This window comes from Strix aluco, chromosome 6, assembly GCF_031877795.1.
Source record: "Strix aluco isolate bStrAlu1 chromosome 6, bStrAlu1.hap1, whole genome shotgun sequence".
In the NCBI taxonomy this organism is placed as follows: domain Eukaryota; kingdom Metazoa; phylum Chordata; class Aves; order Strigiformes; family Strigidae; genus Strix; species Strix aluco.
Window position 1 is genome coordinate 6,244,508 of NC_133936.1, and position 22,436 is coordinate 6,266,943.

Consider the following 22,436-nt stretch of genomic DNA (forward strand, 5'->3'; position numbering starts at 1 on the left):
AATTTAATTATACTGCAAGTATTCTAAATAATTCCCTCATTAATTACCTTTTTATTTTCACAGTAATCATCAATTAAGTTTTTCTACTGTACAGATTGTACTGAAATTCATGTACTTAATGGCTTTTATTAAAACTCACTAAGTAAATAAAGGCTTTTTTTTTTTTTTTTTTTTTCCCCTTTGCTCAGCTACTCCAATCTCATCTTTAACTTTGGGTATACCCAAGCTTTTCCACTAGGCTTGGTAACGGGGAGCAGCAGGAAGGAAATTAAGAGCCATGTATCAAAGTTTGTTTCACTGATGTTTTCTAAAAGCATTTGTGCATGTCTCTTCACATAGAGTGCATAAGGATGTAGCTATCACCAGTATGTAAACAGTATAATTTTTCAGGCACAAATCCAGTAGTAATAATACAAATATACTGTAGACAAGATGCTTATATCTTTTTTTTTTTTTTATTTTAATATTGCTTTTCAAGGAAAAAAAGGTGATTCTCTAACTGGGAGTTTCTTGTAATTGCTGTTCAAACTCCTAGCATGATCGAATTTTCTAGAAATGATGGGGTACTTATCTCTGTGGAGAAAAATCTCTTTGAAGTGTGAGCATCCTCTAAGAAGTTCTAGTAATAAGTCAAGCAAAAAGGACATCTGAACTCAACTACAGATGCTCCACAGTTGAAAAAGGCTTCCTGCCTTTAGAGACCTCTTCCACTAAAAGATTTTTGTTACTCTTGACAGTGATAAAGGCTGCTATAGATTTCTTTGACTGCATAACTAGTAACATACCAACAAACAAACATGGTTCAGGAGAAAGGTTTGCTTCTTGTTCTTCAACCTAGTGAAGACACAGAAAATAATTTAATAATGAGACACTTTGTCCAATTTCAAAACCATGGAAAAGACAACTCTTTATGAAAGTCTTCAAATGATGTGCAAAATTTACAGCATGCTGAAAAGAGTCTGAACAGAGAGGTGAATGAATCTGTTCTTCATTTTTCCAAATGATAAGGTCTTTATCTTCTGATGTGTACCTTCTGATAATATTACTAGGTGAGAAAACCCTGTCACTTAGGTCTTCAAAAAATACTGCACCTATATATTATACATTATTTATTCTGTATTTCATATATAGAATATAATTAGGATGTATACATAATTAACAGTATTTAAAAAATATTTTTACATAAACAATTGTTACAAATAGTTATTTAGAACTATTAACTATAAATATAACTTTTACTTTTCTATCCTGGGCCACATCAAGAGCAGTGTGAGCAGCAGGCCGAGGGAGGGGATTGTCCCCCTCTACTATGCTCTCCTGAGACCCCCTGCAGTGCTGTGTCCAGCTCTGGGGGCACCAACATCAGAAGGACATGGACTTGCTCAAATGGGTCCAGAGGAGGCCACGAAGATGCTCGGGGGGGCTGGAGCACCTCCCCTGTGAGGACAGGCTGAGAGAGTTGGGGGTGTTCAGCCTGGAGAAGAGAAGGCTCCAGAGAGACCTTAGAGTGGCCTCCCAGTACTTAAAGGGGGCTACAGGGAAGATGGGGAGGGACTCTTGATCAGGGGTATAGGGATAGGAGAAAGGGTTACAATTTTAAACTGGCAGAGGGTAGATTTAGATTAGATAGAAGGAAGAAATTCTTCCCTGTGAAGGTGGTGAGACACTGGCACAGGTTTCCCAGAGAAGCTGTGGCTGCCCCCCCTCCCTGGCAGTGTTCCAGGCCAGGTTGGACGGGGCTTTGGGCAACCTGGGCTAGTGGAAGGTGTCCCTGCCCATGGCAGGGGGGTTGGAACTAAGTGATCTTTAAGGTCCCTTCCAACCCAAACCATTCTGTGATCCTATGATATAATATAGAGGGAACAGTATTGGAATAATGTTAATGTTACAGTGTTATACTGTATAATTGTATTTCTGAGTAATCTAATCTTGCAAAAATCCATTCTTGCGATGCTGAGATGCAAAAAATAGCTACAAATATAAACTAAGGTGATGCATTTATTTATTAACTTTCTAATTTGGAGTAGGTGGCTCTGCTTACCGAGTCCTACATAGCTAGAGTGTCATAGTTCTTTAAGGAGAGCATAATGAGGTTCTCCACCAGATTTGGAATGAGCCAAAAGCAACTAAAGTTACCTCCATCTCCTTTTTTCACTTGAAGAAGTTGTGAAAAGCTACACTGAGAGATACTAGAATTTTGCTATACTTTATGGAGAGAATGTACTTAAATAGAGTTTGAGAGAAGCAGTTCTCCCCACTAAACCTGCAGAGTATTCATTGCTTAATCCAAGCACTTGGCACAGTTGGGCTGTTCTCTAAAAAGATCAGAAGCTTTAGAAAAGTAAACCGGAGAAAAAATAAACAGATGCTTTTTTTCCCCTCCTTTTGTTTTTTTCTCCATCCAGAAGCCAGGGAAGAGACAGGTTAACATAATGTGCCAGAATGTAGTAGCCAAATGTTGAAGTAATACATGAAGCCCTTGTGTAAATACCATGGCAATTCCTTCTTTATTCTCAGTAGCTAGAAATAGGGCTGATCTTTGTAGTACACTTTAACCTCTAAAGCACATCACCTGAGTCACTCATTTTCGGTGTTATCCTTTGCAGCTGTTCCTGTAATAATCTCAGGCTCTGGCATGCCGGAATTGGCATTGAGAATTTTTACATCTTGTTTTATTAACTTATTTATCAGCCTTTTCTGCTTACGCCCTGGAGAATGAAGTTAAAGGAGTAGGATATGAAGATGGCTTTTATTTACACTATCCCCACTAATAAAATGTGTCAGTGACATCTCCAGTGAAAAAGTGCATTTTTCTTTTCTTGTACATGTGAAGGTACATACAGCTACACAAAAATATAACTGTTACCTAACCATAAAAGCTACACGTGGCTGAAAAGATTCATCACTGGTGTATGCCACTTACCAGTTGTTTGATTTATAGGATGGGCTAAGGGAAGGGTTTTATTCGGGGCTCTAGAGGCTTGAAGTGCTTTGAAAAAAAGTCCTGAAGAGCAGCTGCAGAACTCACAACAAAAAATAACGAATGTTGTTGTCCTCTGGAAAATATTCAGTAAAAATTAAGCTTTCCTGTGTATTATTTGTGCCTATGACAATAGCATGTATGGACAATGATGATGCAGAGTTTTGAGCAGTGGAGCTGTTGCACTGGGTAGATCAGTGACTAACAACTAAATGAAGCAATGAATGAAAAGCAATTCTTGTGCTTCTTGTTGCTTTCAAACTCAGCAACACTGAATCAATTACACATTGCCAAAGGCTAAAGTCTCGTTAGTTGGGTAAAATATAAGAAAAGCAATGAAGAAAGATGAGTCATGGTAAAATGGCAGCAAATGTTGCCATACTTTGCAGTGTTATTGCTGATCATGTTTTCAGCTGGTGCTCTCAGCACATTTACTTCTTCCAGAAAAATTACCATTTAAAAATTCTGGCTGGATGCAAGGTGAGATGATGACAAATCACCAAACATACAATTGTGCATCTCCTCCCAGACGTCAGGACAGTAGGTTTGAGGTGATTTTCTACGCTTTGGGATTGAAGTTTCATATTTTCTAGCTTCTCTGAATGCATTTATGCGCACTGGCATACATGTATGAGACAAGGCTCAGGTTTGTAACAGTCCAATAAGTGAGCTGTTAAGAAAACCACTTGCAACGGTATTTTGAGAATTAGCAATTGTGAGTCTTTCCCGACACCAGCAGCAATATACAACTCTAAGTGGAATTTGTCATGAATTGTGCACCTCCAATGGGGCAAACACACTCCAGAAGCCAACTTGCAATTCAACCCTGCTTGCTGCAGAGAAAAATTTAAACGTTCAGCCTCTTTAGCTGGCAGACACTGTAAATGCTGCTTGTGAAAAAATGTTCCACTTATTCTAGCCCTTGCCACAGTTCAGAAGTATATATGTCTGTCTCCCAGAAAAGAAATTAACAGTTGAATAAGAATTCTATTTCTCCAGTATACTTTTTCCTTGCTACCAGTTTTTAATTCTCTTCTAGCTTAAAGTCCTTTCTCTTATCCTTCACTGGGTTTAGTTGTGCACAGAAAAAAAAGTTCAGTTACTGAATCGCTCCTTTGGTTCTCTGGGATCCATTGTTATTCAATCCCTTTATGTAATTGATTCCAAGTCCTTGGCTGAGTTTCCAGGAAGGCACTGCCTCGTGAGCCTGAGGTTTCTGCTTGGCAATTTTTTGAGGATTTTATCTTTCAAGTGAAGTTGTATTCATGAAGAGAAGCAATTTCTGAGGTACTACTTCCATGAAGAGGCATGAAATTGGACATTGGAAAAAGCTATTATAGGTGTCTTTTATGATTTCAAAATGATTTAATTATGTTTTTCCACATAACTGAGAACTGAGAAAGTAAATAAAGATGCTAGCTTTTTTTTTTTTCTGGTATCAGGAAAAGAAAAGTAATGATCTTTTGTCCTCGCTGGAACGTTTTAAAACTCCCACACCCTTCCCAGCTCTATTGTGCCATTATATCTGCAACACTAGTTGAGACAACAGGACCAAGACAGAGGCTAAACTTGTCATTTATCTCTGTGAACTGTCATTCCAGGAGAGGACCAAGACATCTTGGTGTGCCACATAAGGGGAACATGGCATTGCAACTGCCAGGCTGTGTCTGCTTGAGGCACAATAGAGATTATCAACTGAATTTCCTGGGCCATTGGACTGGACACTTGGCATATATCAGTATATGAAACCACACAAAATCCTTGCTTTATGCTGTCAGATTGCCTGGGGGCTTCTACACATGACAGCTCCTATGCTCCACAGAGCACTTGTGACTGTGCACAGTACTCCCCAACATTATTAAAGCTTCTGTGAAATGCCCTTTGGATCTTGCTTTGCTATGTAAGAGTCAGTCTGTCAACACCGCCATCCCATGTTCTTGCAGTTGTGAGTTAAAGTGCCAGCTAATAGCCCTCTACTCCTTGCATGCACCTCCTCCCAAATCTGGGACTCTTAGTGAGAGGGAGCGCTTGTAAACACCACCATTTCACAGCAGTCTGTGTTCTGTAACAGTCTCACTGATTTGTTTTTTAATAGAGGCTTGATATTTTAAAATATTTTGATTCTACTTCATAATGAAAGACTAAGCAGCAATTTACTGTGAAGGCAGAGGAGAGATGTAGGAGGTGGGAGCAGAATATCTCCTCTTGTACTGATGGATTCAGTGCATGACAAAACGTGGACTGGATACATGGTTGTGATAGCTGATCCCAGAGCTTTTGGTCTCTGCTGTTCAAAGGTACATATACACAGAATAACCTGGGATATTATCAGTCCTGAACAGTGGTATTTTTTGCATTTCTGAATTATCTTTGAAAAACAACTATGCTGAGATTTTTTCTGACTTATGCTACTGACTTGCAGGACATCTCATTTCCACAAATTTTTTGGATAATGAATGTCACTTAGAAGCCAGTACACTGTAGTTAGATAATAGGAAAATTAATTCTTCTTAAAATGTATTGCTTAATGGATATTTAATCTTTTTTTCTTAAGCTGAGTACCCAGCAGAACAAGAAAACTAAGTGCCCCACAGCATAAATGTGTAACATGGTCTTCAAGCCACATCATTGTTATCTATAGAGATTATGCTTTTGTAAATTGTGTCCCTGTAAAATAATATATGAACCAGTCTACCACTGTCTGCCTGCATCTCACTACAGGTGATCAAAAAGTAATCAGTGATGGCTGAAAGGTTAAAAAGATGCCAAGGAGTACCAGGCAATTAACTTTGCCTGATTAGGGGTTAATCAATAGGCATTTATGACCATTAATGATGTTGTTTCTATAATGTGGGCAAAGGTGAGTCAGTTGAAACGTAAGATTTGTGTGACTTACAGTGACCTTGTGTGGGGCTCCCAAGTAGTAGAAAACATTAAAAAATATAACTGTCTTTGAACTTGCTGAGTGGTTGAAATGTTAATGCCTGTAGAGGTGGTGTAAGATCCAACCCTTGCAGCCGCTAGGACTAAAAGAAACACTTTCTACTGATCTTACTAGATATAGATAGCAGTACTGAAAATTGCAGTATTAACAAGTTCAGCTGAAGCATTTCATACAAGAAAATTGTCTGAGGTTGGTTAACAGAACTCTTGTGATGATCTGGGCTTGTGGTGTATCAGCTGCTGATACCAGATCTGGGCTTGTGGTGCATCAGTTGCTGTTATTTAAGTATAGTAGAGGGTTTCCTGCTTTCTAGTGTCTTCCCTTGGTCACTGGATCTAAATAAGTCTTTGGCCAGTGCAAGTGCTGCTCTTTACACCAAGTTGTTTGGAGGTACTGCAGAGGTCACTTCTGTCTGAGACATGTGGAGGTGATGCTGGGTAGCTCCTGCTTTGCGTTCATGAAGCAGGGAGAAAGTTTACTGGCATGGAGGGCCTCTATTTCATTGTAATTAAAACATCAGTTAACAACCTTCAGAGTCATATTCTGGTCTATTTTATGATAAAACTCTGATTAATGTAAAATGGCAACAGACATCAATTTGGCAACAATGGTGTCAGTCATGAGTCTCCATTGATGAGATGTTAGAAAGTTTTAGTCTAGAGCCTTAATAAAAAGATTTTCTTTCTACTCTGTGGCTTCTTAATCAATAATATTTCAAAACATAAATATTTCCCTTAATTTTATAGGAAAATCTCATCAGAATTGCTTTCTGAACTATAAAAAGTGTTAAGATATGTAGTGTGATTTTGCTACTGAAGTTCATTTTAACAAAGGGGATTTTTCTTAATTCATATGTTATATAATGCTATACAACAAATTAATATGAACTTTTTAATGGTTAGTGTAGATGGACTTCAACTGTTTTTGAATGAGAAGCTCTGCATGAGGAAGTTAGCTGTTTCAGTGATCTGCAAGAGACTGTTTTAAGAGAGACATTGAACAGTGATGGTGACATACTGTGAGCTGACTTCCCATTGAATAGAGCTGGAAAACACGTATAAAACTACAGTAACAGTCACACTTCTCCCACTTAGAAGTCCTTGTTATCCAGTGGCTAGATGAGCTAAGTGGGATCATACACAGGCGTGTGCATCACTGGTGAACTTACACTAATGATGTAGTGGGTAGCTATTACAACAGAACACTGTGGGGGTTCAGTTATTAATTAATGTTTCCGGAGCACTCTGAGACTCACTCAGTAGTTTTCAGTTGGAGATTGTTGTATTAAAAATTTGATTGAAATTATTACTTCTGAGATGACTTCTTAAAGTGCATTCAGTAAATGTTTGAAGTTGCTGACATGTAGGTATGTGTGCACATACGTATATATTTTTACAGACAAAAAGACCAAAAGTATAAAGCATTATTAAAAAATGAATGTTGCAAAGATTCAACAGCAGTGTTTGAGCACATTAAAATCATCATCAGCAGAATGTGAAATAAGGCTGAGTATATAAATATGAGAATGAACAAGATCATTGAAATACTTGATGGTGAAAGTAAGTGATATTTAAGAAGCTGAAGTGGAAGATGTTGTTTCATCAGAGAGAAAGCTTATGTAGTACCTCTTCTAAAATGTATAATTTTACCTTTTCAGGCAGTAGTCTCTGTAACTTAATTTGGTTGACCTCACACCAAAGCAGATGAAGAGTGCTTGTACAGCCCATTACGATGTCCAGACCTTCTAATTGCTTTCCGTTTTTAAAAATAGCCAATGCAAAGGCTATTATGGGTATGCATATCAGTCCTGTCGGGGTGTTATTTCTCCTCCACAACTGCTTGCTACTTTTCACACCCAAAGGTTAACTGTACAGAGTCTTACAACAGCACTTGTATGATAGCATAGAACAGCATCATATGGGAGTTTACTTCAGTGTGAAAATTTCAATCCCTTTTTTCCCTCATTTGGTGATTATAGCATTCATTTCCTATTCCCTAGCGTGTGACTTTGCTTTTTGTTGAAAGAAGATACCAGAGCTGGCTCTATTTATTGCCTAAGTAGATAGCTGACTAGTGCAAAAGTCTCGAAGGTGACATACTGTATGCTTTGCCTGAAGAAATGGAGATTTACTGTGCAAGGATGAACAGCCTCCTGTGTCCTGCCAGCTCTGTGCAGCTGTCACTGCTGGAGGGAAGGTAGGGGTTAGAAGAGACATGGGAGAGGAAGGTGATAGCAGCTTCCACAAGGAGCAATTACTGCCCGATCTGCCTTCCCACCACCATCTTGCCTGCAGGAGGGAGAGGAAGAGAAAGCTCTTCTCCAGTTCTCCATCTTGACCTTACTCTCTTCCCATTGCCACCTGCCCTCTGCAGGTGGTATTTAATTCTGCCCCTTCCCAGTTGTACGTTTCAGGCTGCTGCAGGATGAAGTGATGATAGCAGGTCTTTGCAAGGAAGGGACAGCCTTCAGATTCCCTGAGGGTGGCAGGGACTTCTGGAGATCATCTAGCTGATGAACGCTCTGCTGAAAGCAGGGTCACCTAGAACAAGTTTCTCAGTACCATGTCCCCTAAGGTTTTGAGTATCTCCAAGGATGGAGGCTCCACAACATCTCTGGGCAACCTGTTCCAACCACCCTCACAGTGAAAAAGTGTTTTCTTATGCTCAGATGGAAATCCCAGAAAGATTTTTTGGTGGGAGGGAAATAGGGTTCATACCTCTGGAATGTGAATAATAAAGGATAAGTCTCAGTGAAGGGACAACCCAGAAGAGGGGACCTGTCTCATCAGGGACAGACTCCTCAACCATATTCATATTTCCAGAGCTCCCTTTGAGAAGCTTCCTAATATCCCTTACCTCCCGAAAACATTACTGAACTTTTTTCACACCAGAGCCTGCTCTGCCCCTGCTGCCAAGTTACATTTTTTTCTCTCCAAGCATTCCTCAGGCACTGAAATGCAGCTTACTTATAAGGCTGAGAAATTGTGAGCTAACTCTGTAAATGCATTTTATATGACTAGGTCCAGACTACAACAAAGCCCAGGTGGTCTGCTCTTGTTGACTGAGGGTCCTCTCTGTAGTTTACCCGTTCTGCCAGTCTGTATCACCATTCACAAACTTTATTAGTCACTACTTTCATTTCTGGATTATTAATGAACATGTTCAGTGTTGTCAGGCTTTATATCTCAGTAGACACACTTAATTTAATGATGATTCTCTGTAACTCAGTGACCCTACTTCAGTACTTATTCAACACTGTGAAAATACCTAAAACTATAAACTAATTTATATAAATTTAAATAAACATGTGTATTCTTCTCATATGAACGATATCTATTCTTGTAAATCTATATCTTGTATTAAGGTTAATAACCAGATAAATGACTCTTCTCTCTTTAGTCATGAAATCACTTACCCACTTAAATTTTTCCCTTGTGAACTTCTCTTTAGTTTATGCTTATGCTTGTGTATGACAGCCAAGGTATAACTAAAACAGCAAAAGGTCAAAATAATGAGCCATTTCCACTGGTGAAGCTAATATTTTACTACATGCCTACTACCTGCTGATCTCATCTTTTAGAGTGTTTTGTGATGCTATGGTTGAGGAACACCACATAAAACAAATTGTTTTGAAGCCCAGCCAAATATTGTAGGTCAAGGTTTAGGCAGGAAGAAATTTCAATAGTACATCCTTGAAAAATAAATTTGCCCATGGACATGGTAGGGAGATACCATTAGGTAATATTTTGAAGATGGATATACTCACATTTTTAAAGGAGTGCTGACTGGGGTATGGATTTGGAAGATTTGATTTGCTTATTTAAGCTTTGTTCTTCCTGCAACATTCTTCTTCTTTCTGACTTCATTATGTCAGAAATGGCCAAAAAAAAAAAAAAAAATCTGTCTTTTCAAAATAATGTCTTGTTACTCACAACCAGTCTGAACTTACTCAGCAAGATGTGCCCATTTTCCCTGAACGATAGTCACAGTAAGACACTTCTGGTTTTGAGCAGACTGACAAGTGCATTAAACAAAATGTGTGATTTCGTAATCATAAAATAGACGAATACATTGTAATGTCTATTTAAAATAATATATTAAGTTGTTCAGCAACTGATGGACAACACATAGTGATTTGTAGAAAGATCCCATAGAGGGTTGGGATACATCAGATAGAATTTATGAAGTACATTCCATGTGTCACCATGCTCAGCAGTGCTTACCTTGAGCAGACGCCTCCCCTGTTTCAAGTAAAACTTTCTGCATCACTTGGTGTTATGGACCAAGGTCTCCCAATGTGGAGACACCTACTGATGGGAATGAGCTATGATAGATTATAGTTAAGACAAATTTTTCGTATAAATTATAACTAATGGGACAAAAGCTGGTGCTCAACTTTTACCTGACAGCATTGTCCTTATAGCACATGCTTAGGAGGTGGGAGCCAGGAGTACCCAGGTGTGCCCTCAGCCTCAGGGGTAGTCACACCTCACACCCCATCAACCCTTCCTCTGTAGGATGCACCAGTCACTAGGTCTTATGCAATGTAGGGTGTTCTCGTGTTGAATCAATACTGTTAGGAAAAAGGGAGTTATGTGGTCTCAGAGAATGAACATTAGCATATGAGTCTCTTTCCTGATGATTATAGTAATGGCAAAGGGTGGAATTACAGCAATCTGTTAATATGTTTTATCCAGTAACTATTTTGTAGAAAATTCAGGAGCAGCCTGGTACCGAGGACAAAGCACTATTCTCAAGCATCATTTCTCTGCTTATGTCCTACCAATATTACTGTCACACTCTAGCCTTAGGAAAAGATTCTGGACTCTGGAGTTTAAGCAAATAGAGTTACCTAACAGCAGTCCAGGCTTAGCCATATAAGCTCTATGAAGGAAAAGGATTGCAGTTATACCCAGGACTTACAATTTGCTCTAACTTTCTGTAGGCAATTCAGGATGCAGGGTTTTTCAGTTGTCATTTTGGGTTATTGTTACCCTGTCTGTGCATTATATAGAAATCCTGTACTGCCTAATGGATCTCTGGGGCTAGGCAGCTGCAGGCTGGCTTGCAGACCCTAACTGTAAATGTCTTCGTCTTTAACACATCTAAATTTTAGCTTTTTCTGAATGGATGGTTTATTTTAGGAACTAGTGAAAAAAACACTTTAGTCCTGTGTTTTCCCAAGGCTCCTGACCAGGAGTTGGGAAGCAGCAGTGACTCGGATGATGCCCAGACGCAGAGGCTGCAGCTTGACCTGGACCAGCCAAGAGAAACACAAAATAGGTGGAGGACGTGTTCATCTAAGCACTTCTCTAAGAGCAAGCAGGAATCTGTTTTCCAGCCTAAGGTGTCGTTCCCCATCTCTCCCCCTGATTTTAGTATAATGGGGCACATCTGTCATATATTGCACGTTTTTTTAAAATTTGACTCCTGCTTCTCTGCTGAACTTTGACTGAGGTCACCTGTAGTGGGACTATAAGGTTATGAATCTGATCTCTGATTTCCATATCCCTTTTTCAGTGGTATATTTACCAAAATGGAGGTATGGGCTGATGTGTGTGACAAAGTTCATTACATTTTTGTCTTTTTTTTTTTTTTTTATGGTACGGTAGTCAAAACTAATAAAATGGCCAACAAATGTAAGATAAAAACATGCTGCATTATTTCAGTCCAGCAATTGAATTCTATCAATCAAACTACCCTTTTCTGCCAGAGAAGCAAACTGTAGAGCTTTATATTGTGTGTATAACATCAACAATAATAAACAAACAAAAAACTTAGGGTAGATTACATTAAAGAGTCTAATCTCTAAAAGAATTGTACTTCAAAAACTCGGAAAATGAACTAGAAAAGCAAAATAAGGCTTACAGCATATGTGTGATAAGAATAGTCTAGACATCAGTGTATGAATATTGAATCACAAAAACTGAATGAATAACACAGTGATAAGATCAAGTAAATTCATGAAACACAAAGCTGCCAAAAAGAATACGAATATTTAAGAGAAAAAAGAATATGTATAGAGTACAATTAGAAGACTAGTTCAGTAACAAGCTCCCCTAAGTTTTCCTTTGGGTATGTTCCAGACACAAGGAAAAAAGAATTAATCTTAGTTCCATAATGAAAAATGATGTTTCAGCATAAGATAGTGTGTTGCTTGAGGAATATAGTAGTAGAAGGAACCTCCTGGGTCACAAACGCAGTTTCTGGCATTTCAGGGGCCTTTCCATATGCTGTCTTTAGTGAATCTATCATTATCCATGTCAAAAGCATTTATTTATTTTCTGTGCCTGCTGTTCCCATTCAAAGAGGAGGTCCAGAACCTGATTACGGTAATAGCTAAGAACCTTCTCATTTTCAGCCAGGATTTATTAATGGGCAATTTATACCCATTTGTACTTCTGCCAATAGCCCTTTAGCTTAAATTGTCTCTTTCCCCACTGTTGATCCTCTGATCTATTCATAGACAGCAGTCATAATTCCTCTTCATTTTCATCTCCTGGCTCTAATCAACACAAAAACTTGCAGTCTTCCCTCAGATTGCAGCTCTCCATTGCCCTGCTAATCCCTGAGGCCATTCTCTGATCCTGCTCAAATCTGAAGTTTATCTTCCAGATAACCATCAGGGTGGGCACAGCCACAAACAGCTGCTTCCTGGAGAAAAAGGTCTCATGAGCATCCTGGGCCTTGATATCAACACTTTCTGTACGGGAAGTACCCGTCCCAGTGCTGTCAGTGGTGCATTTCCCTTTTTCCCAGGTGACATTGCACTGGTAGCTCATAGTCATTCTCTGATGAACTATTTGACAAGAATCCTTTGTTGTTTCAAACTCTGAAGTCCTGAACTGTCAGCAGAAGCTCTGCTATTATTCCCAAGGCATATTATCTTGCACTTCAAACTAGTAAACTTCAGCCAATTTCTTTTATTTACTCCATCTCTGTATCATTGATGATTATCAATATTAGCTAATCAGTAGATTTTATTTTACAGAGTACTGTAAAGTTGTCTATACTCTCCAGCATATATTGTCATTACAAAAAGAGCAGTACAGGGTTTATATATTACATATGTACTTATGAAACATAATTGGGAACTCACTACAGCCAAAAGGCATTCTTATCATCCAAGTAGCTCAGAAATAATGGCATCTAAATGCATTTCGCTGGGTGGGAATCTAGTCCTCTTTCATCCTCCCAGGAAAGGCAAAGCTAACGGGTATTTTCGTAAATCCACTCTATTGCTCAACAATCCACAAGAGCCAAAAAAATTTCAAGTATTAAGAAACTGCAAGCTGAACTGCTTTTCTTGTTAATAGAAACAGCCAAAACATCTAAGCTTAGGAACCTGGTGTGAACCTATTGTGAACCTCATGTCAGCTCAGGAGGAATTGACAAAAAAGGATAGTCAGATCAATTGGTTAATCCTTTCATTAAAAAGCCATTCAAGAGATGATAGTTCCTTATATCATTCATCTTGGATGAACTATGATAAGCAGTGTATTTCCTTGAACACAGAAGGAATAAATGAAGCCAGGATTTTATTACTATGAAGTCCTGTGGGAGCAGTTTGTCCAAGAAGCTTACAGCTCCTCTGAGTCATTGTCAGAGGCATATCATTTTAGGGGAGATGAGATCAGCAGCATCTTTGCCTGATTGACTGCTCTCCTATGGGACTAGATACCTGGGACTTAGAAGACTATGAAAGTCAGGAAGCATAAGATTGACATGGGTGTCTTTGAGAAAGCAGGATGGCTTTTGTGCTAGACCTGGAGCACAGCTTTAGAGAGGCTCATTCATGGGGATGTGGGGAAGAAAAAAATGCTGCCCTTCATGTCTCCTGTGGAAGAAAGAAAACACTGAACAAAATGACCTAAATCAGAGCTGGATGAAATGTCAGTACTCCCTGGGCTTGGAGAAAATAGATCATCCTAAAGGCATTCACAGCTACTTCTGCTACCCTGTATTTCTGCAAATCTCACGGCTTGCTCTGCAGCTCCAGGTCTTGAATTGTGGGTCTCCTTGTGAGCTATAAAGCTCTGTCCTTTTGCTTTCCCTCAGTGCAGCTTCTTCCTTTAAATCTTGCCGCAGAAATACCATGCTTTGACAAATTCAGAGGTTTCTGTAGCTGTGATAAAAGTGGAAAGCTCAGTGGTGCTCATTCTTCACTGCCTATGTATTTTGTAAACCAATTCACATTGAGAAAGGAAGACCAAGGTGGGTGCAGAATTTTAGTATGATCTGAAAGCAAGGTAGGAAAGAGCAAGAAATGAGGGTCTCTGGCTTTTATCTCTTTAAATGTCCTATCTGGATCATTAAAAATATAAGTGTTCACTCCTTCATGATTTTTCTTTGCCTCCTCACCTATTCCCAAGAATCCTGCTACAAATCTAACCAAACCATAAATGTATACACTGTCTTCCATGGCATGTCCTTTGCTACTTCAAACATTTCCAGAGGCAAGCAAACTCCATTTTCTTCCAAAGGTTTTCAGAATCAGTTACTTAAAATAAAGAAAACAAAATAGCTAGTTTATTTTTCTATTTTTCTATTAAATAAGGGCATCTGAAAATGTCCTTAATATCATGCCTTAATTTTTGGTCAGCCCAAAAGTGGTCAGGCAGTTGGACTAGATGATCATTGTAGGTCCCTTCCAGCTGAATTAAACTGAACTAGTCCAGGCTAGTGTGGTCTATATTTGCTTACCCTCCACATTGTTCTTGTATTTTGTGCTTCTCCACTTGTGGATTCCCCTGGCAGGTTTAGCAGATCAGCAATAGAGCAGAAATGTTCTGGGGCATGCAGGTGTCTGTCACATAGGCAATAGAAAGCTCTTCACTGGAACTGTGAATGGAGTCAGATTACAGTTGTAATAATCTGATGGATAATTTAATGGGGGAAGGGGGGGAATGTTAGTTTGAAGTCAGAAACATATGGCAGTCAACAGTGCTTCTTAAATGGATTTGTGGGAAAGTCTGCTGTGTTTGAAGAACTCCTGGCTGACTGGTGTTACCCTCCAGGTAAAAGTAGTTTCGGTGTAAAACTTGAGGCCAATGATAGCTTGCTTCTTTTCCTAGCTGGCTAAAATGAGAGAAGATATTTTGGTTTTCTCACTGGTACAGTTTTGAGTGTCTGAAACCATTATTGACAGTGGACCATGAAACATGACGTTTGTGAAAACAAATTTGAAATTAATTCATTAATTGATCAATAGGATCAGACAGTATTCACAATAAAGTGAATGTAACGACTTTTGCTTAAGAGAAGGAAGTATAAGTAGAATACCTCCTCAGAGAAGCCCTTTCTTAAAGCATAGCAGATGGGATGAGGGCACCAACAACGTTGTGAGAGACAGCGAGAAAACTAAAAAAGTGCGGAAAGAATTAAGGTTGAGAAGTGTGACAAGAAATATTTTTTTCAGAAATGGTCTATCCACAGCACTTGAGTTGTACTTACTGTAAGGAAAATGCAACTGTTTTGTTGTTAAAAGCCACCCACACGATACTGCAATGATTTAAAATCGATGAAATGCAACAGTGTTTGTGAAAAATATAAGCAGATAGACTGTTTTTATTAATTATCCCTTAATGGATCTCACTTGGCAATTTATTGTTGCTGTTTTCCAGCAGCCTTTACTGGCTGTGTGCAGGTCCCACTCTTCTGGTTTAAGCTGCTGGCTGTCTGCATCCATTATGGAAAGAGTGCAAACAAGCCAAGTCCCGTTTGTGAGTCAAATAGTTATCATCCAGTAAAACTCCTGGCTGTATAGCATCAGACAAATATTTGAGGAAGAAAATTATAGGTTGTAAAGGATGGTTGATCCATGTTTGTTTAGAAAATGACATGTATATGTTGATTTTGTTCAGATAGAATTATTAAATAAACAGATACCACCTAATCAGCCCTAGTTCCAGCTCCACACCTCAGCATGCAGTCCCATTTCGGGTTACCTTTAGGGAAGTTTCCCGCTTTGCGTTCTGCGTGGGACTTGTTCTTCAAAAGGTGTTATAGATTTAAGGACTGGACTTGGGACAAGAAACAAAGCAAGCTACAGTCAAAAAATGCATTACCTTCCTATTCAAAAGGGCACAAAAGGCAGAGAAATAACCCACAAACCACTTAGAAAAAGGTCAGATTTAGGCAGCGGATGGTTTATCAACCTCTAGTAAGTCTGTAGATTGTATGGACTATAGAATTCTAGGGAATGCCCTGAGGCAGTTGTGTGAAACTTCTTTGGTTTTCGAATAGTTGCATTATAGTAACTAGTAAGTTTGGGTGCCAGCCACATCCACTTTTCTCTCAAAATTTCAGCTTTATTTTGACACTGGCAGACATTCCAGAATTGAAGCCCCAGGGCTCAGACGCTGATGCAGACTCCTCTTCATATTCATTTTCATTCTACCCGCAAGTAGAACTCGATGAATAATGATCAGATGGATTAAAACTGCCCACATACTGAACTACAGGTTCTCTTTTTCATTAGGACAGACCCAGTTACTGAGAGCCAACCCTGTAACAAAACCTTTCTCTATCCATTTGAGAGATATTTTCTGATCCATCTGCATATAGGTTTGAAAGATATCTTCAGATTAACACGTTAAGTTGTTTTCCTCAATCTTTTCCTTATTTTCCTGGAGGGAAAAGTGGTGTTGATCATTAAAATACTATTTTTTTGATCAGCAAAATCATTGATACACATCGTACAGCTTGGGGCTGAGAAGTATTTGAGGTTTTCTTGTTTGTTTTCATGCTGTTTCCTGTTGGAAAACATTACAGTGATATTTCTACAATATTTCTTCTGGTTGTTAGCATCATGCCTTGTGCTGATGGTATGTATTTAAGAAATAGATTCTATGAAGGACTTAAGTAGTAATGACGTACATAATGTCCACTGTTTATCCAGCATTATGTGTCCAGCGTTAAATTATTGAGCCAGAATGTATTCCCATTGATTGCTGTGAAGGTTATATGTGTATCAGTAAATCAAAACAAGCTTTAAAAAGTTAGAAAATCAATTGATATGAGAAGGAAAGACATAGATGTTGAAACCTTTCTCATAACCTTGGTTGTTTTTTATAACTGTAATCTAACTATATGAGCTTTGCTCTTTGGGTTGTTTTTTTTTTTTTTTCCAAACTATTGCTTTGACTGAAAATGACTGATGTGGAAAAAATGGGTGTCTAAGCACAGCAACAGTACACCTCAATAATAAATTTGTGAGCAACTTTTGATGGAAATAAAATGCTGTTTTCTATTTATTAACTTGTTGAAATGCAATTTTCAAAGCAAGCATTTTGCAGTGTACGTGTCGTATTTCCAAAACCAGCTACCGTAATGGTGGTGGTTTCCTTCCTGAGGCATGCACTTAGATATATATGAAGTTTCTAAGTTTTGCAATTTAGGAATAATAAAAGTACTTAGTAACACTTTGTTTTAACTAATATTATTTACAGAATTGCTACCCAAATGCCAGCAGATGAATTGCCAGTATAAATGTGCCATTACCAGGAATGGCACCAAGTGTTACTGTGGCGATGGATATGAAACGAGCCATGACGGAAGAAGCTGCACAGGTAAACAAGAAATATGCTGTAACGTTAACACCCAGGCTTCCTAATGGTGCCCCGATGGCTGTGAGGTGCCGTGCGGCGGCAGTGGGCTGCCAGCTCTGGCCAATGGCAAGCTGGCCAGCACAGCTGCTTCCTCACCCATCTTCAGAGGTGTTGGTCAGGGAATGAGCATGGGCTTGTGGGGCAGGCAGGGGGAAAGAGTCCCCCTCCAAACCAAGGGTCAGGGCCTCCCTTCTGACTCTTTGGTGCCCCAGCAGTAGCTATTCTGAAGTTACTGGAAGGAAAGCATCCTTAGCCAGACTGGAGGAGGTGGGGAGTGTTTCCCCCGGCTCAGACAAGCTCATTTACGCAAGATGCTTTCCAACCCTCACTACTAGGAGACCCTCTAAAACTTGTAGTGTTTTACCCCATGCCCATAAAGTCATACCTAGATTAGAATTTGATAAATGAACACTCTGAGATCATACAACTTAGCTGGGAATGTTATTTCGGCATAAGTAATTGTAGACTGAAATGGGTGTTCTTTTCCATTTTCGAAATATATGACTTCTTAGTTCTCTATCCAAGTATTTGTTTCTTGTTTTATTTTTTCTCTTTTTATAATCATATTGGAGTTCTGTTGCCTTGTGTATGTGCTCACTTCCAATCACTCCTCTCTCCAAGTTATAGTGCTAAGCCAGATTCTTCATAAATGTAATTTATTATAAGTTCTTTTGCTCTATGGTTGTCATGTTTTGTGATTAAAAATACATCTGAGGAAATAATTCCAACAGCAGTTTTTTAAAATGTCAATTTATTACTTAAACCCTCAACCACTGTTAAATAGCATACCTTGATTTTACGGTATTATGCCTATATACCCTAGTTGAGAAAATAGTTCTTTATATTTATTAGAGAAATATATAGTTTTTGATGTAGTGGATGATGGTTTAATGTGGAAGTTGTGACAGTTCATTTGAGGAACTATAAGACGTTGCCAGCATAAATAGGTTGAGAAGGATAATGAATTATTTCCTCTCTTGAAATGTTGCTTCATTCATCAACCATGATAACTAGTGGTCTCTAGTACTAACAAGAACCAAAGTGTCTTTCTAACATGATGTAGATATTGGGTACTACTTGAAAAAGTGAAAGTTTTATCTTTCAAAATTAATAGCTGTTAAACTTGAAAACTCCTAGGCTTCTGTTTGGTTACTCAAGTAATTTCAGCAGCCAACATCAGCAGCCAACATCATGGCCTGAGAAGGGATAAACATAAAGCATCATGCCGTAATAACTTAATGACTTAAACTTTTCTCTTAGAATTCTTACTTTTTGTTGAATTTCTTTTTTTTCTTATCCTTAAACAAGCTCTCATTAATGTCCCTTTAGATTTGAATGAATGTAATACATATGGAAGCTGTAGCCAGATGTGTGTAAATACAGATGGATCATACACCTGCAGCTGTGTGGAGGGTTATGTACTTCAGCCTGATAACAAATCCTGCAAGGCCAAAAATGGTAAGTTTTAACATCTTTTTACCTTAATGAAAATATTTTTTGGTTTGGTCCTATCTAGAGGACAGGTGTGAAAAGACAAACACAGAAGAGATGGACTTTCCTTCACTCTACCGCAATAAGCCACACAACAACCCTAGAAAAACTTTTCACATATTACGACAATACTCCATGGGAAATATTAGAAGTTATTATATAGTTATTATTAATTAAAGTGAAATACTCAATTCAACCAAGATTAGAACAGTTCCCAGTTTCCCTGTTCATAAATAAATCAAAGATTTTCCTCACACAAACAAAATAGGCTGTTTACTCTGGGAAGACAACTGAGATAGCGAGAAAACAGAGGAAAGGATCATGAGGTAATTGTACCCTTAGGATAAAAAAAGACATGAGATTTCTTTGTCCTTGCAATACCCCAAGAGGTGAATTTCATGATATACATATTCTCACTAGGCTTTTTGTTGCTTAGTGCATGTTTTCATTAGTAATAGTGATTTGGGTATTTGAGGAAATTAGTGAATTGTGCTTAATGAAGCAATATTGTACACAGAGTTGTCCTGCTCAGCATATTGAATTAACAATGCTTTTATATTAAAAAACCCAAAAAGTTCCTGAAACAATTATTCAACATCCACAATGATTCAACACCCAAGTATAAAGCCATGTTTGTTATATATTTTTTGAATCTTCCTTCTGGTAGTTATTTTGCCATCAGAAAATAGAAAGGTCTACTGTTTTTTTTGAGGCTTCCTCACATAAAGAGCGTTGCTAAATGTGTTCTGACTTGAGCGCTAGTAAGAGTTACAGAATTTTTTATTGTTTGTACCAAGTTTTGTATTGATCCACACAACATAGCTGAGCAATTTTTTAAAAATCCATGGCGAAGTATTGTGAGATAAGAAAGTCCATACAAAGTAAAAATATTTTAATATTCTTCTTCCTCCACTACATGAAAATCAATAACGCAGTTCTGGATCAGGAAATCCTCATGGTGCCAGTACTGGGCTTGAGATGAGCCTTTGAGTTTCCCTTCTTAGATCCAGCAGACTGTGTAGCAACTGAGTGTTGTTCTGAGCTACCAGTATCTTGGTGGTGATGATGAAATGAATCAGATGAACAGAGAAGAACTACTCCTCTGTCTTTCTTCATACTTCATCATGTTTATTTTACGATAGGTTTTCATATTTCCTGTTATTTTCAGAAGGGAATCACCAGTCATTAATTAGACAAGTCTCTGCAGGACAGTACAAATAAAGATCATAGTGCTGCAAAGAAATGAGTGTTGCTCATTACATTATTGTTTTGTGTAAACACAATTTTTCCTTGAATTAATGCTGGATTAAATTTTCAATATTATGAATATTTGAACCAAACACTTCATAGGGCACAGAGGAAAAGACACCTGGCACAGTAATGAAAGTGCTTTTATTGCAGAGCTCTGCAAGAGTTGAAATGACTTGTAATAGCTTCTGTTGCTTCACTGGGCCTGACTTACAGTGTGGAAAATAGTGAAGTTTCCATGTACCGGCAGGCTGATTTCCTACACCCTTACCGTTACATTCATAGTTCACTGATCATACAAGCTGCTTTTCACAACTTTCTGTCTTGTAGAATAAGCTTTGAGCAGGGACAAAAGCAAAGTGTGGCCCTGCACAAATAGAGTGGTAAAAAATACCTAAAACGTTTAATGGATCACAGGGCAAAAGTAAACCCATGTCATCTCATTGCTCAGGGGGAGAGGTACTACCTTGGTATGTATAAGTAGGATTATTAATTCCATGACATATGAAGTAATCCTGCTACTTACTCTAAACTGGGAAGCCTTCAGCTGGGATATGACATCCAGTGAGGGGCATCACACAAGACAGCTGTGGATCAGTAGAACAGAATCCAGGAAAAAAGGTATCTAAGGAAAAAAAAAGAATGCTTAGAAAAATTATCAACTTTTTTTTTTTTTTTACTGAAAAATCCTAAAGAAAATAAGGATGGAAAGAGCAAGCTATCTACTTTGTATACATTTGACAAAAGTAGTTGTCAAATAGATAAATAAAATGAGCTAAGGAATATTCTGCTCTGTGTTTAAAAGCTAGGAAAGATAAGCAGCAATAGAGGTTTAGGTGAGGTTAGGCATTATGTAAAACTTCCAGTGTTAATAACAGCAGATCTGCTAAGAATATGAATTGCTGTCCACGCTGGGATCCTACATACGGCACAGTACACAACACCAAACTGTCAGCCCTTTGCCTCATCTTAGTTGTCTCTGTAAATTGAGTGGGAGATTTCTGAATATTTACCAGTAGAGAAGTGGGGGAAGTGGTGGAGGCCCCAGTTACTGAAGGTGCTGAGCAGGTGACACGTGCTTGTTGAGCAGGACCCTGGAGGAGCCCTGCCCTGGTGCAGGGGATGGGTGGTGGCCTCTGGAGATCACCTGCAGCTCTTGCACAGCCTCGGAGCCCATCCCCACACAACCAGCTTTCCGCATGTGGTGGGGTACAGTTAGCAAAGGAGTTCACAGAAGCTGCTTTTTCCCTGCCCTTCAGGCAGCCAAATGCTTGGCTGAGAAGGTGGTAAGGTTTATCCCTCATTAAATTCTGCATTTTCTTCGCCAGCTCATTTAAATAACATTGGAGCTGGAAACTTGTAGCTGCACAGTACCTTTGGGAAGGATGTTAAAATAGGTATCAAAACAGCTGGGGGCACACCATGTTTTTTTCCAGACTTTTTAGCCACACTTTCTATTATGAATAAAGAAGCACTTAATGACTTCTTCGAAGGTTAAAACTGAAACAAAATATAGCTTTGCTGAACAGAGTTTTAGAACTTCTTTTTCTACCAAGTTTGTACGCCTATATTGGAAGGCCTGCATTTGATGAAAAGAATATTTAAGGAAAAAAAAAATGACAGAATTGGAAATCTTTAGCTGATGAAAAAATATTAATCTTTCTTCCAAAAGTTCCTGGTATGTTTTATATCTGCATAGCCTATCTAGAGAGAAATGCCATGTGATAAGAAACATTTGTCACGTAGATAAAATAGGATGAAATGACAATGATTAAAGCTAAAAGCTTTTCCTGATATTTAGAAAACATTCTTCACTCCTAAATTGTATTCACAACACAGTTTTCTTGTAAAATCTCACAGAACTAAATTTTGAGACTTTAGAAATAAAGCAGCCCTTGTGGGCTATATTGTGGATAAACATCAAAAAATAATTTCAAAATACAATTGGACTGCATTTTATTCAACACTACTAAATATTTTTCAGACTTTTATACAATACATGTATTGATAGCAGCAAAGTACTTCTAATTGATAATGCATACTCCAGGAGAAGGGTTTTTAAGCTGCTTGTAAACACTGAATTCTGGTTTTTATCCTTTTTATATCATTGTAGTGGGAAAAAAAAAACCAACCTGCTGGCATTTCTGAAGCTTTTCTTCCAGAG

The 22,436-nt window shown here is 38.4% G+C and overlaps 1 protein-coding gene across 1 annotated transcript in view; it reads left to right on the forward strand.

Moving 5' to 3' along the window:
* The window catches only part of LRP1B (LDL receptor related protein 1B), a 750,913-nt gene that overhangs the window by 357,650 nt on the left and 370,827 nt on the right, over nucleotides 1-22,436 (forward strand). Inside the window, exons 3-4 of the mRNA XM_074828545.1 lie at nucleotides 17,375-17,494; nucleotides 18,863-18,991. Of these exons, the coding sequence (XP_074684646.1) occupies nucleotides 17,375-17,494; nucleotides 18,863-18,991 (249 nt within the window). The remainder of the gene's footprint in view (nucleotides 1-17,374; nucleotides 17,495-18,862; nucleotides 18,992-22,436) is intronic.